Genomic DNA, 13,962 nt, shown 5'->3' with positions numbered 1-13,962 from the left:
GCGTAGTGTGATGCTATCATAGATTATAAGCATCAACTACTGGCTACAAAGTGGACCTATTATTCTGATTTGATCAATAAAAATAAGCATAACTCAAAGTTTTTGTTTGACACGGTTGCAATTCTCATTCATGGACAGCTACCATGAAAGGGAGAGCTATCAGTCGCTCTCTGTACAGGATTTCTTGGATTATTTTGAGAAGAAAGTAGAAGACATTAGGTTGAGCATATCTCAGTACGCCTTGGCCAAGCCACTGCACCCTGCTGTGGAGGTGGGTGCTACCACTGAGGTGTTACCTAGATTTACAGAATTTGATAGTATCTCACTAGGCACTACTATGATTTTGGTGCTGTTAGATCTCAGTAGGGATGGGTATTGATAAGATTTTATCGATATCGATGCCATTATCGATTCCGCTTATTGATCCGATTCCTTATCGATTCCCTTATCGATACCTCTTGCAAATTTTCTGTGTACTAAAAGTAGGCTTTACAGGTTTTCTATGTCAACAACATTTTAAATTGGTCACTGGATCCTTAATCTCTGGACATAAATAAAAATAAACAAAACCTGTAGTTTTTGTCAAAAGCATTTCCTTTCAGACATTTTGGCATGGATGTCTCTCCGTACCTCTGAGCTGAGCTCAGCCAGCTGCTGCACGTTAGCGCAGGAAGTCTCGTTTTGGGAGGAAAAAACATTTTGATCGATTGCAGTTTGTTTGTATTACAACATTTGGAAAGAGGTGTCAATTGACTTAAACGGCGTTTCGCTTTGAACTTATTAATTCTAACTGGACTCTATCATTCTAACTTGAGATGAGAGCCGCGCAGCATTTGGAGTTGTGTGAACAAAATGGAGAACGATTCTCATTTCTTTCTCGCAACAAGACAGGAGTCCCAGTTAGTGACTTTAATCCGCACAAAAGTGACTCACGATTGACATATTCAGGGATGAAAGTGGTAAAGAAACAAAAAAGCTGAAACCCAAAATTACCCCCCACCCCCCAACACCACCTGCACAAAAATGTTTGAATTCTAAAAGCTCTGAAATGCAATCTGGGGCTATTCCAGACAATAAACTGTAGTGAGTGCAGCATCCATTTTGGTGAGAAAAAAACCCCCCAACTTTCCTTATTCAAATTCATTCCAGTAGTATTCTGCTTTTACTAGGATGCAGCAGTTTTCTAGCTTGGCAGATAGTTCTGGACGAAATCACTGAAGAAATTAATGAATTGAAAATATGGTTTGACCGAAACAAATTATCATTAAACTTAAATAAAACAGGGATGAAGTGTAAGTGTAAGAGTCACTAGGTGTTCACAGGAAACAATTATTTATTTCTATATTTATTTATTTTCATTGTTAGTTGGTTTTATCTTCTCTGTTGTGTTTTGTTTCATCAGATTATTTTTGTTTCTTTCTCTAAAATTGTATTGTAGCATTATTAGTTATTACTATTATTGTTGTTGGTGCTATTATTATTAATATATGAACAAAAAATACATTTAAAAAATTACAATTTCACTCTTTTATGACAACGAACACTGAACCATTAATTATTATACAGAAAACAAATGCACACAAACATGCTGAGATGCGAACAGCTTAATGCTAACTTTAACACTGAAAACGCCATAGACATGCTAACGTGTTAGCATTGGTCCTGTTTTTAAGTTATAAAATACATCTATCAACTGTTTCAGAAGACCATAACAGGTCGGTTTAACATAAAAAAGGTAAATATTACTCACCGACATATGCTCTTTGGGGTTTTAGGGGGGAAAATTTAGATAAAATGACATAAAACAATGAACCAACGAAGCAGCAGATCGAAGCAGTGCTTTGATCTGCTGCAAGTGCCCTTGCGTGGTTGACGTCATACCTGTCCAGTCGTTCTCACTGTTTTTTGCATAATAACACTACTTCTAACCTTAGTGACATGAAATTTGGGGTTACACAGGGATCCATTTTAGGCCCCTGCATTTCTCCCTTTATGTAGCACCCCTTGGGCATATATTGCAATGTTCTGGGATTGACTTACATATTTATGATGATGATACGCAATTGTACATGCTGATAACTGCTGGTAATCTCACTCACATAAAATCTTTAGAAGACTGCCTTGCAGCAGTGAGAAGCTGGATGTCTAGTAACCTCCTACTTTTAAACTCTGATAAGACTGAAACAATGGTTCTTGGTCCAGCGAGACATCAGCATCAATTTGACCAGTTAGCGCTTAGTCTAGGTTTGTGTGTTATACATCATACGGACGAAGTGAGGAACCTTGCGGTAATTTTCGATCCTCTGTTGTCCTTTGACCTACACATTAGAATAGAATAGAAAGCCTTTATTGTCATTATACACAGCAAACACAGTCTGCATAGTACAACGAGATTAGGGGATTACAATGACATTAGAGACATTACGAGGACTGCTTTCTTCCATCTGCGAAATATAACGAATATTTGTCCCATCCTGTCTATGGCTGATGCTGAGACTCTCATACATGTATTCATCTCTTCTAGATTGGACTATTGCAATGCTCTATTTTCTGGTTTACTGCAATCCAGCATTAGGGGTCTTTAATTGGTTCAAAATGCTGCTGCCAGACTTCTGACACAAAGCAGAAGGGATGACCACATTACACCCGTTCTGGCATCTCTTCATTGGCTTCCTGTCTCTCTGAGATCAGATTTTAAGGTGCTGTTACTGGCCTATAAAATTGTTCATGGACTGGCACCTCCCTACATGGCTGACCTGGTTGAGCTCTATGTGCGGCTCAGGCCTTGCGTTCGCAGGGTGCAGGACTGCTGTGTGTTCCTAGGGTAAATAAAATGACTGCAGGTCACAGAGCCTTTTCTTATTGTGCCCCGGCTCTGTGAAACGATCTCCGGGCGCAGATACAGCAGTTGGACTCTGTGCAGATTTTTAAGTCCAGATTGACCCATCTTTTTTCCCTGTTTTATCGTTAGTATTGTATGTGATTGTGTCTTTTTATTCTTTTGTTATACTTTTTAATATTTTAATTAATTTTGTTCTGTTTTTCAAGTTGTGTTCTGTGAAGCACCTTGAGGTGACCCCATTGTGAATTGGTGCTATATAAATGAATAAATTTGATTTGTGCCGTGCACCTTACTTTGTACTCAGATTATGAACCATGTAAAGAATGTGGAGTAGGACATGCCCCTAATGCACTTGCAGGTTTAGACCATAAGCTATAATTCATCAAGATAGAGCCCCATAGCTAAAAATCATACTCTATCTTTTGGGCAGCATTTATCTGGTTGTTCCTATGCTCCTCCCAGGTCATTTGTTAGTTTCCTATCAAACCTGGCATGTGGATGAAAAGTGACCACGGAACTGTCCTTAAAGGGTCAAGGTCATCGGGGTTAAAAGTCAAAATTTTAATTTTTCACTCCCATGTCCACCAAACTTGACACATACATAAGTAGGTTCTGGAATTGCCCAGCAAAGCTAAATGTAATAAAGATCAATCACAGTGTGTGTGTGTGTGTGTGTATGTGTGTGTGTCAAAGGTCATATTCAGTTTTTCACTCTGATTTGCATCAAATGTGGCAAACACATAAAAAGGTGGGTTCCGCAATTGTCCAGTAGTTAAATCTGTCAAAGATCAGTCATTGGGGTCGAAGTTCTGGCTGTTTGTTGGTCTAGTCCTCACAGTAATGCAGCAAATATCTGAAACAATCTTTCAAATGGTGATACAAGCATCACATTTGGCACAAGTACTCCTTCAACATTACTCTTTTGAAAAAACAGACTATTCACTTGATTGTTCAATAGGCGACCAAGTGTTGGGTTGTCGTCTGTTTAGGGGGTTTTGGTGTCTTTTGCTGTTATGTCCTTTGATCACAGTTCACCTGTCCTGTCCCCGTGACTTGCTCCTCCTCTCTTGTCCTGCACCGGCTTCCACGTCTGTAATATCCATGTCCTTTCTGGTATGAATGAATGCATGTGAGGTTTTCCTGATCTTCCCTACATGTGGAAAATGCTGTGTGTATGTTTTGTGCCTCTTACCCCTCTGTCTCCTTCTGCTGTCACTTGGTAGGTTTGCTCCGGGGTCACCGTGCTTGGTTGTCAAGGAAACTCTGACAACGGGTGGCTCTGTCAGCTGTTAGAGGATCACGCCTCTCAGGTTCGCAGTGCACTCCTTCGGGGTGTGTTGATCTTTATTTTCTCCCTGTGATTTTTATATTGTCTTGATGTTGTCACTGTTTCATTTTCTGATATTTTTTCCATTCAGGTTGTTGGGTTATTTCAGCTTTTGTGCACTTATTGATTCCCTCACTTTTCTAGTTAAGTCTGCTGTCATTTATTTTCCCGTCTTCACTCCAGTCCCACATGCGGGTTTCATTCCGCTTTTTATTATTACACTGGTGGTTTCAGATTAGTTGTTTTTTTTTTTTAAGTCCCATCCTTGTCTCAGTTCAGCGCAGGCCGATTACATTTTGTAATGTCTTCCTGAGTCCTCCGTCACCTGTCTAATCTATCCACGTCGTTGTTTTGTAATAAGTGCCAATCCTCAATGTTCACTTTTTGTCAGTTGCTTTTTGTTCGTACTTTTCACATAGATTTCGTTGTCACTTATCTGGATGTTTTTGTATGGAGTGTTCTCACTGTCTCTTTTGACAGTAGACTTTTGTTATTGGTTTTCTCTTTTTGTTTGCCTGAGCACAATTTAAGTCTTTGTTTCTTAAAGTGGTTTGCCCTCATTGTCTCTTTGGACAGAAGTTCTTTTGTTTTGGATTTTCTTGTCATTAATTAGGGAGTGCTCTCTCTGCCCCTTTTGGCAATGGACGCTTTGTTATGGTCACTCTTAGACTATCTGCTTTTGGATTTTGTCACCTTACTGAAAGACTGCTACTGCATTTTTGGATTTTGATTATTTTGGATTTTATCACCTTATTGAAAAACTGCTGCTGCATTTTTGAATTCTGGTTATTTTGGAACTTTATTCTCATTGTTACACTGTTGCAGTATTTTTGTGTTTGGGACTGTGTTTGCTCTGAACTGTTACTCAGAAAATAAACAGTTGGTTATTTCACAAACCCTCTGTGTCTGCTGCCTGCATCTGGGGTCCAGTTCTTTGCTCCTTGGTGGTTCTAACCATAACACCAAGTAGTGGTCAATGAAGAATTGCACAGGGGTCAAAATTAAAAGATGCTCCAATCATATTGAAAAGTATACCACGTTATCTGTCTGATCATAAAGATTACAAAAAGGTATAGTTTGGACTATCTTTGATTGAATGCTATGAAGTTATGGGGTAAAAACAGCAAAAACGGTGACAAAGGTTAATTTCACATTTTTTTTGCTGGCATAGTGAGTAAAACTTAACGGTCAAAAACATCTGTAAATGCTAAAATCAAACATAAGCTCCTGTTGTGTCCTGTCAACAGTCAGGCCGCTGTGAGGAGCTCAGCCCTCCCCCAACAGAAGGGGTTTCGGGGTGGCTGCTGGCTGCTGCAAAAAAGTGTCATTTACTTTTAACATGCAACAACAACAGACAGTGGCACAAGAGATCAAACACAATGCACTTTTCACTCATGGTCACAACATAACTCTTCATCAAACTAACAATACTCCTAGAACTATAAAAACACAACAAATCTATAACACTAACAACACTGCTAAACTAACATGTACTATAGTAATAATTTAAAAACAAACACTGAACTCCCATAATACATTGCAGCAGCGATCGACAGTGTGTTTGGTTTAAAGACAGTGTGTACATGCAAATCTTTAATTGTTATTTTTAAGTGAAATATTTATGGAGTTAAATTTGTCTCATTAATACCTGCAAATGCACAGAGGGTGAGCTACAAATAGTCCTTGATTTGCACATGTTTTGCGATGCACAAACACAAATTTCCAATTTGTAACTTGTGTATTGGCTTTTACAAATAAATGTGTATTTGTAAATGTCATTATTTTTATTTGTAAGAAAAAGGCATTTGCAAAACTGAAAATTCTGTTTGTGAAGTGTGATTCAGCACAATGAATAGCAACCAACAATCACATTGGTCGCTATTCACACTCCCATCCAGTAGATGGCAGTGCTCAATGCATTTTGACGGGGGAGGTGATGAGAGGGGACTCAGTTCCCATAATGCCTTTTGGCGCGTGTGTCAGTTAACGCTCAAACATTCAGAATTAGCGCATTACTTTAAAAGATATGGGCGATATTTTCACTTTGTAAAAATGACAGAGTTGCTGTTAATGTTGTAAACTGTCCGGAATTAGTTTTGTTTATAAATGAAACCATGAGTGAAAAGTGCCTTCCTCTGCCATTGTTTGTATTGTGTGTGAAAAGTAAGTGAAACTTTTTTTTTTGGCAGCAGCGGGCCGAATGCATAAAGAGGAACCCCATAACTTCATAACATTAAGTCAAAGATAGTCCAAACTATACCATTTTGGAATCTTTATGATCAGGCACATAGTATGGTATGGTATAGTTTTCAATATGATTGGAGCATCTTTTATTTTTGACCCCTGTGAATTCTTCAATGACCCCGACCTAGCTGCCTATTGAAAAATCAAGTGGATAGTCTGCTTTTTCAAAAGAGTAATGTCTAAGAAGTATTTGTGCCAAATTTGGTTCTTGTATCACCATTTGAAAGATTCTTCTGTAAATATTCTCTAATCTGCTGCACTACAGGTGCTTTGGATGATCTGTAACAATCTTGCACACCAATGGCACACTCTTTGCCCTATAGCAAGGTCAGCCAGAAATCAATCATAAGGATGGTAATCGAGATCCAGGTAAAATTTTTTCAATCATTTTGGATTGTTTTGTATGTTATCAATTACAACGTGTTTTTCTGACAGTTTGATCTCATTAGTTCCCGTCCCTACTCAATCATTTGACAGAAGGTCAAAGTCACTGGGGTCAATTTCTGTAACCCTTACTCTTTGTGTTCACAGGTACTATTACCTAGTTGTATTATACTTTATTTTCCTGTACTTTATTTTATTGTATTTTCACAAAGTCACTGTCACATGAATACTATGAATGTTGTGTTTGTGATGAATACAGAATTTGAACATAACGTAATAATGTTCTGTGACCTTTGACCTAGAAAGCATTCAGCAGTGAGACCCTGATTCTGAATCCTGAACTAGTTTATCCAGATTAGTAATTCTGAAAGGTGCAGGATGGATGACAAACCTTTTTTAATCACTAAGCCACTGAATTGCTGCAGAATTTCTGATGCAATTCATATATTCTGAAATCAAATTTAACACTTTAAATGTCTAAATCCTGCTACAGCTGTCATGTAAAAAAAGGGTACTGTTTTTGTCACCGTGCTAATGCTTTGGAAGATGAGAAACGAATTCAGTTCAGTGCCACCCGACTGTTTGGAAGCAGCTCAACTCAGCATTGTTTGCTGAGAATTCAGAGGGGAATGCTGACAGATTTGGCGAACGCAGCCTCTCCATTCAACTGGATTTCATAGTGACACCAAGAAAAAACAAAGACAAAATAACACTGTGGGCATTTTAAACAATGTATGGTTCATTTCGGCAGATGCAAAATAAGCAGGCTAAAGCTGGAGAGCTGGAGCCACATCAGCATTAAACCTTCTGCAGGAGAATTTAAGCATCACATTTTCGGATGCAAAAAGGGACTTTTGCAACAAATTGCAACCCAATGAGACAGGTGATGCTGTAATCAGCGGGCAATTACGTGAGAATGGAGATAAACGTAGTATGAGGAGTGAGTCGGCAAGTTGCTCCGAGAAGGCAAGCAGAGGAATGGATGTACCCTCTTGAGAGAAAAGGTCGACGTTCCCCTAAATGTGATGCAAATGAAGGCTCGTATTGCTGCTGTGTGCTGGAAACGCTTTGTTAATGTGAGATCGAGGCACTGATGGAGTGATGCAGCAGGAAATGTCAGTGACGGCGTGCACAGCGGTTCACACCTGGCCAGGCACCACTGCTCGGGAGAACAGCTTGTTCTGCTGAACCAGCTCGTTGGGTGTGGTGTCAAACTTGAGTGCAATGCTGTTCAACGTGTCCCGCAATTCCACCTGGGCCACATAACAAGAGAGAGGACAGAAAAACGAACAAATAAATATCACAGCTCTGCTTCAGAAACTTTAACATCAGTATAAAAATGAAAAAAAAAAAAAAAACAACTCACAAAGACAGACAGACAAACGGACATACACAGACAGAAAAACAGACAGGCATACAGACAGATCCTGACATTTACTTTGACCTCTATTTCATTGCCAGCAGCATGAGCTAAAGATATTTCATGTTTTGTGTGGTCAACTTCATTTCAATTGTTTACGTGGATCCAATCCTGCATGTAAGGACTACCACACATTACAAAAAAAAAAAAAAAAAATTGTTCAAACAGGGACAATTTATTCTGAATATAAAGATTAAACCATCACTTTCAGATGATGAATACATGAACATTTCAGAATCACTGAATATGTGTTGGACTTCATTTGCATGAATCGTTAAGAAATACAAACAGTATGTTGCTGGATGGTAAATCTGTGTCAAGTAGGCGGTTCTCAAAAACTGAGTGATCATGCTGGAAAGAGACTAGTGAGGGAAGCCACCAAGACACCTATGACAGTTGTTGGATCGCCATTCCCAGCTTCATGCTGGAGAGAAGTAAAAGAAGAACTCAAAAATAGGAACACAGATCAAATTTGGGTTTGGGTTTCCCATATGCCTTTTGGCAAACGGAAGATGAAACATCACTTTTTTAATCCCCTTGTGTACCATCATGAAGCTGTCTAATGGTCAGAGCAGCGTGAGAAAAATGACCAACCCCCCCCACCAAACAAAAACAAAACCAGTGGTGGGCACAGCTAACCAAAAAATTAGCTTCGATAACAGATAATCAGCTAACTGAAAAGTTATCTTTTATAAAGCCAAACCAATAAACCACCCAAAAATTTATCGGAAGCTACAGATAACCGATAACTGATCACTTCCAGTATTGTCTCCAGTACATTTGCAACTACTAACAAGCTGATTTTGAGTTTTAACACCACAATCGCTTCTGGTAGCATCAAAGGCAACTACAGACCCAAACAACACCCTCCTGCTGGAAGCTCCTGTTTACTACACAGCTTCCAGCAGCGAAGGAGTTGAGCAAAGCAGCGAAGGTTGACTCTACTCAATAACAGCGTTGCCGTGAGGCGGAGGTCTTGGAAAATAAAGCAGTGCTGACTTATGGTTTGGTTTATAAATAAAATCAGTACTGATAGAATAACTCCATTAATGTCAATTCTGTCATTTGCACAAAGTTAAAATATAACATATCTTTTAATGTTGAATAATGCACTAATTCTGAAGTTTTGTAACAAACACAGACAGATGGCAAAGGAATTATGGGTAAAACGTGCCTCCGCTAACAGTGATTGGTTGACTCATTCATTCTATGTAAACCAACACATTAATGTGAGGCGTGTCGTGTGTTGGTGTTTACAGATAAATGTGCTTTGGTAAAATATGCCATTTTTTTATTTGAAGAAAAAAAAAAGGCATTTTCAAAGAAAAAAAAAAAAGCTAAGTTGTAATTAGATAACCAGTGTCAAAATAAATAGAACACTGCCAACGACTAGTGCCCAGATGCTCAGTACTTCAGCTGGGCTTACACTGTGCAAGTTTTGGCCCTTTTTCAGCCGATTTTTCACTCGTGCGAGAATTTTTTGGATCGTGTCGAGCTTCAGCTTAATCATGCGTCCTGTATTGTGTAGTATACATGCAGTAACGAGGTGCGTTTAACCTCTCACGACCACCTCCTGATCGGCAATCGTATGGTTGGATGAAAATCAAACCTGTTTGATATTCTGGTTGGCCGTCATGAGGGTATCCCTCTGCTGAAGCACTACAAGCGTCTAACTTCTCACACTGTGCATGTGCAAACACCGATGCGGAATTGGAGAGAGCGTAAACAGTGATCATCTCTTTGGGAGAGCAGCTTCTGTTTCTTTTTCCCCCCTTTCTTCAACTCATGTAAAGTCTTGTATTGTTTTTTTTTTTTTACTTTGATGTCTCCCATTGAGAGTTTTGTAAAAAGAAGAAATGTAAATAAAGTTTGAAAAAAAAAAAGCTTCCGTTTACGTTTTGCTTCTGGAAACAAGAGTCCGACGTGGTTTTTGAACGTACAATGGGCCTCACGTATCAACGTTGCGTACGGCGATATTTGAGTGTTTATGGGGTGTACGCCAAAACGGTTTCGCGTATTACGGGCTATTTTTTAGAACGTAACTCCCGCGATAAACGAGGGACCACTGTAACACTTTTTTGATTATGCTACAAAACAATTAATACGACGGCTGCTTTTGACGCTCTATTGGCACGCGTCGTGATTGGTGGAGTTCTTTTTCATTGCCGTCTTCCCGGTTTCCATGTTGTAAAATGAGGGTGTGTCTGAAGCGGAGTCTGAATATTTATGGGCGTGTTTATTATAATTACGATCGTTTCCACCCACCGCATTTATCAAGATCACGTCAGGCATACGCCAGAAATGGGCAGGTGCGCACTGCTTGATACATGTCACGGCGACTTTGGTGTATTTCACGTTTACGCCGTAAATTTACACCACAAGTGCGCAACATTGATACATGAGGCCCAATGTGAGCAGTCAGATTGCATCAGAGCATCGGGCCATATAGTGTGAGAACATAAATTGTGTGCTCTGAACTTTTACACTGTGCAGTTCTGTCGTACAGTTTGAGCTAGAGCAGTGTACAAGGATTGAAAATATCGTACAGTGTCTGCACAGCTTTAGGGCGAATACTGCCATGAAAACTACTGGCCAGTAGATGGCAGTAGAGATGTGAAAACTTGCCAAAACAAAATTCCAGATAATCCATGTCTGCTACGTGGAATTTAATAAACGCAAACTGAATTTCAGACATCTTATATATATTACTCTGGAACAAAGACAACAGACTGTGTTTGACATAAGTAGGACTCTAAATAGCAAACAGGAATCGATTGCAATGATTCTAATTGAAAATAATGGAGGAGCACCCTGAGCTTCTTCTGGCATTTTTACATAAAACAAACACAATAACAACATCTATAAACTCATAATATATTCACGAGAGTTTTAGGCACAATAGGCCTGCAAAAATACGTTAGCTGTCTAAAAATTATCAGACCAAAACTTATCGGAAGATAATTAGTCCGACAATGGTTTTCAAAGTTATCTGAAAAGCTAATCCAATAATGAAAACATTATCTTCGATAATTAGCGCTTAGCAGATTAGAACTGTGCTCACCACTGAACAAAACAAAAACCAGCAAGCTCAACAAATTGTCGAAAATCCAAAGATCTTCAGCCCAAGTCAGATCTGCTGTGGGAGCATTGACCACATCATGGAACAATCTTGGGTCTTGGATGACAACCACCCAGGTAGATACATGGTGTCTCTCCACTTCCCAAAAATAGCAAACTATCTGCCACAGCCAGGTGGCCACTAAATTTAACATTTCAGACATTTTTGGTTGTGACCTTTAATAACCTCTACTAAAGCCAGTGCTGGTAATTTTTTGCCACAATAATAAATAATGAACGAATAAATAAATAAAAAGTGTATTCATTTGGTGGTAGGCAGTTCCTGTGACCCAAGTTTAAAGAAAATCTGAGACGGTCACCATCAGAATCTATCTGATTCTTAAGCCTTGTTCTCACTTTCAAGCACATACTTTTGGAAGGTCATGGCTGATAACCGGTGTGTGAAGGTCACAGTTGGCTGTGAATGTGATTTAGTACATGGTCTGAAGCTGTAATGCACGGGGCTTGAACCATGCAATATATAGAAAAAAAACACCACAGCACTTCTGCAGTAAAACTTTAGCACAACCATGCCGACTACGGAAAACCTCCCGGTGAGGTTACAGCACGTACGGAAACCTTAGACTCTACGCCAACGTAAGGGATTACCAAAATACAGTGCATCCTTAAGTACTACAGAAACCCTCCTGTACCCTTCAAGGTTTTCTATGAATTCAAACTGTGACCTTCCAGGATGCATATCCATGAAAGTAAGAACAGGACTTCAAAGGCTATTTTAAAGGACTGGGATTCTTGTCAACACAGAGAATATAGATCCGGTTTAAAGTACAAGATCCTGGATAATATTGACTGCACAAACAAGAAGAAGAGGAGGCTGCAATTCATGTTAGTTGAGCTTTATCAAGTGGCTCCACCCTGTGCTCAGCTGCTGCACCCTGCAGCATGACGCAGGTGCAGCTGCTTGTCTCTACCCGTTAGTGTCCATACAACAGAGAGCTGCTCCACGTGTCAGAACTATTTAAGCATCTAACATGCCTGGTGGGATGCTCTACCCAGCAAGTAAGGATGACAACCACGTCAGAAATGACACACGTTTGAGAATCAAGGAAGATGTGGAAAAAAAAATGAGCTGAAGGAAGAGAGCCATGAGACCCTGCACAGACAGCGCTGACCCTGAACCGTGTATAATTAGGCTGGAATAATGGCAACGTGTGTATGTGTGCAGATTTCACTATGCAAACAGATCTATGGAAAACCCCTAGGAACGACAACTCCTGCACATTCTTCACAAGACCAACTCTTTCCAAAAGGATATTACTGTAGGGACAGACAGACAGACAGACGCAACCTGAGAAACAGATGTTAGGAAGATGAGCAGAAAACATGTGACACACACCATCGAGCACGAGAAGCAGCAGCTTGCAAACGGTGAAACTTTTCACAGTAAACAATAATAAGGAGGACCAGACACTTTTGTTGCCAGGTAACAAATGAGAAGTCATTTTGAAGTAAAACTGAGATGTTATTGCATGTAATGCTGCATTACAGCAGAATCAAGCACTAATTCATGACAAAAACCCTTCCAAAAATTCGGAGATGGAGGTAGGAAAACAAATATTTGTGTACTGGATGACACCAAACCACCGAGCTATTCTCAGAAACTTTGGCTTCATGAGGCAAGCAAAGATAAACAAAGCACACATCCATTAGCACAAGTATTCACAGTGACTTATTTAGTCAACTGGATGGCGCAGCTTGTGATAATGGCGCAGAGTGTGCAGGCTGGTGGTTTGATCAAAAGCATACAACTCTTTCTGCATTAAGAAAGAGATTTAGGAAACCAAGCTTGAAGAATGTGTGTATTCTTATGGAAACTCATGATTGCTAAATTAACAAAGTCCTGGACATATGGCTGTGCTGATGTTGACACAATATGCACGGCTGAAGGTCGTGGCCTACAACTGAGACACACCGGTGTGTGAAGATCACAGATGCCCACTAACGTGACCTAGAACACAGTTTAATGACAATGTGTCGGACATGTAACGTGAACTGTGCAAAAATAACCGTAGCACAGCTGCAGTCTTAACTAATGATTTTACATGAAAAGAGTCCATGTAAATAACTACAAATCTAAATATTTTATCCCTATCATGGGTCACATTTTGGCTCCAGTTCTGTCCCCCCGACATGTTTTACACACCCAATTCCAATGAAGTTGGGACATTGTGTAAAATGTAAATAAAAACAGAATACAACGATTTGCAAATCCTCTACAACCTATATTCAATTGAACACACCACAAAGACAAGATATTTAATGTTCAAACTGATAAACGTTATTGTTTTTGTGCAAATATTTGCTAATTTTGAAATGGATACCTGCAACACATTTCAAAAAAGCAGTGTTAAATCACCTTTCCTTCTAACAACACTCAATAATCGTTTGGGAACTGAGGACACTAATTGTGAGTGTCATGATTGGGAATAAAAGGAGCATCCCCAAAAGGCTCAATGGTTCACAAACAAAGATGGGGCGAGAATCACCACTTTGTGAACAACTGCGCAAAAAAAAAAAAAAAAAAAAAAAAATAGTCCAACAGTTTAAGAACAATGTTTCTCACCATTCAATTATTTATTACTTAGGGATTCCATCATCTACACTCCA

General features: G+C 39.4%; 1 protein-coding gene across 3 annotated transcripts in view; it reads right to left on the bottom strand.

The window, feature by feature from the left end:
• Nucleotides 1-13,962, bottom strand: part of oxr1a (oxidation resistance 1a) — a 668,289-nt gene that overhangs the window by 115,239 nt on the left and 539,088 nt on the right. For all 3 annotated transcript variants that reach the window (XM_034173809.1, XM_034173811.1, XM_034173810.1), the window contains one exon: nucleotides 7,943-8,050. In XM_034173809.1, the coding sequence (XP_034029700.1) occupies nucleotides 7,943-8,050 (108 nt within the window). The remainder of the gene's footprint in view (nucleotides 1-7,942; nucleotides 8,051-13,962) is intronic.

This window comes from Thalassophryne amazonica, chromosome 7, assembly GCF_902500255.1.
Source record: "Thalassophryne amazonica chromosome 7, fThaAma1.1, whole genome shotgun sequence".
In the NCBI taxonomy this organism is placed as follows: Eukaryota; Metazoa; Chordata; class Actinopteri; order Batrachoidiformes; family Batrachoididae; genus Thalassophryne; species Thalassophryne amazonica.
The sequence above is the reverse complement of the archived record's forward strand: the minus strand, read 5'-3'. Positions and strand labels throughout refer to the sequence as shown.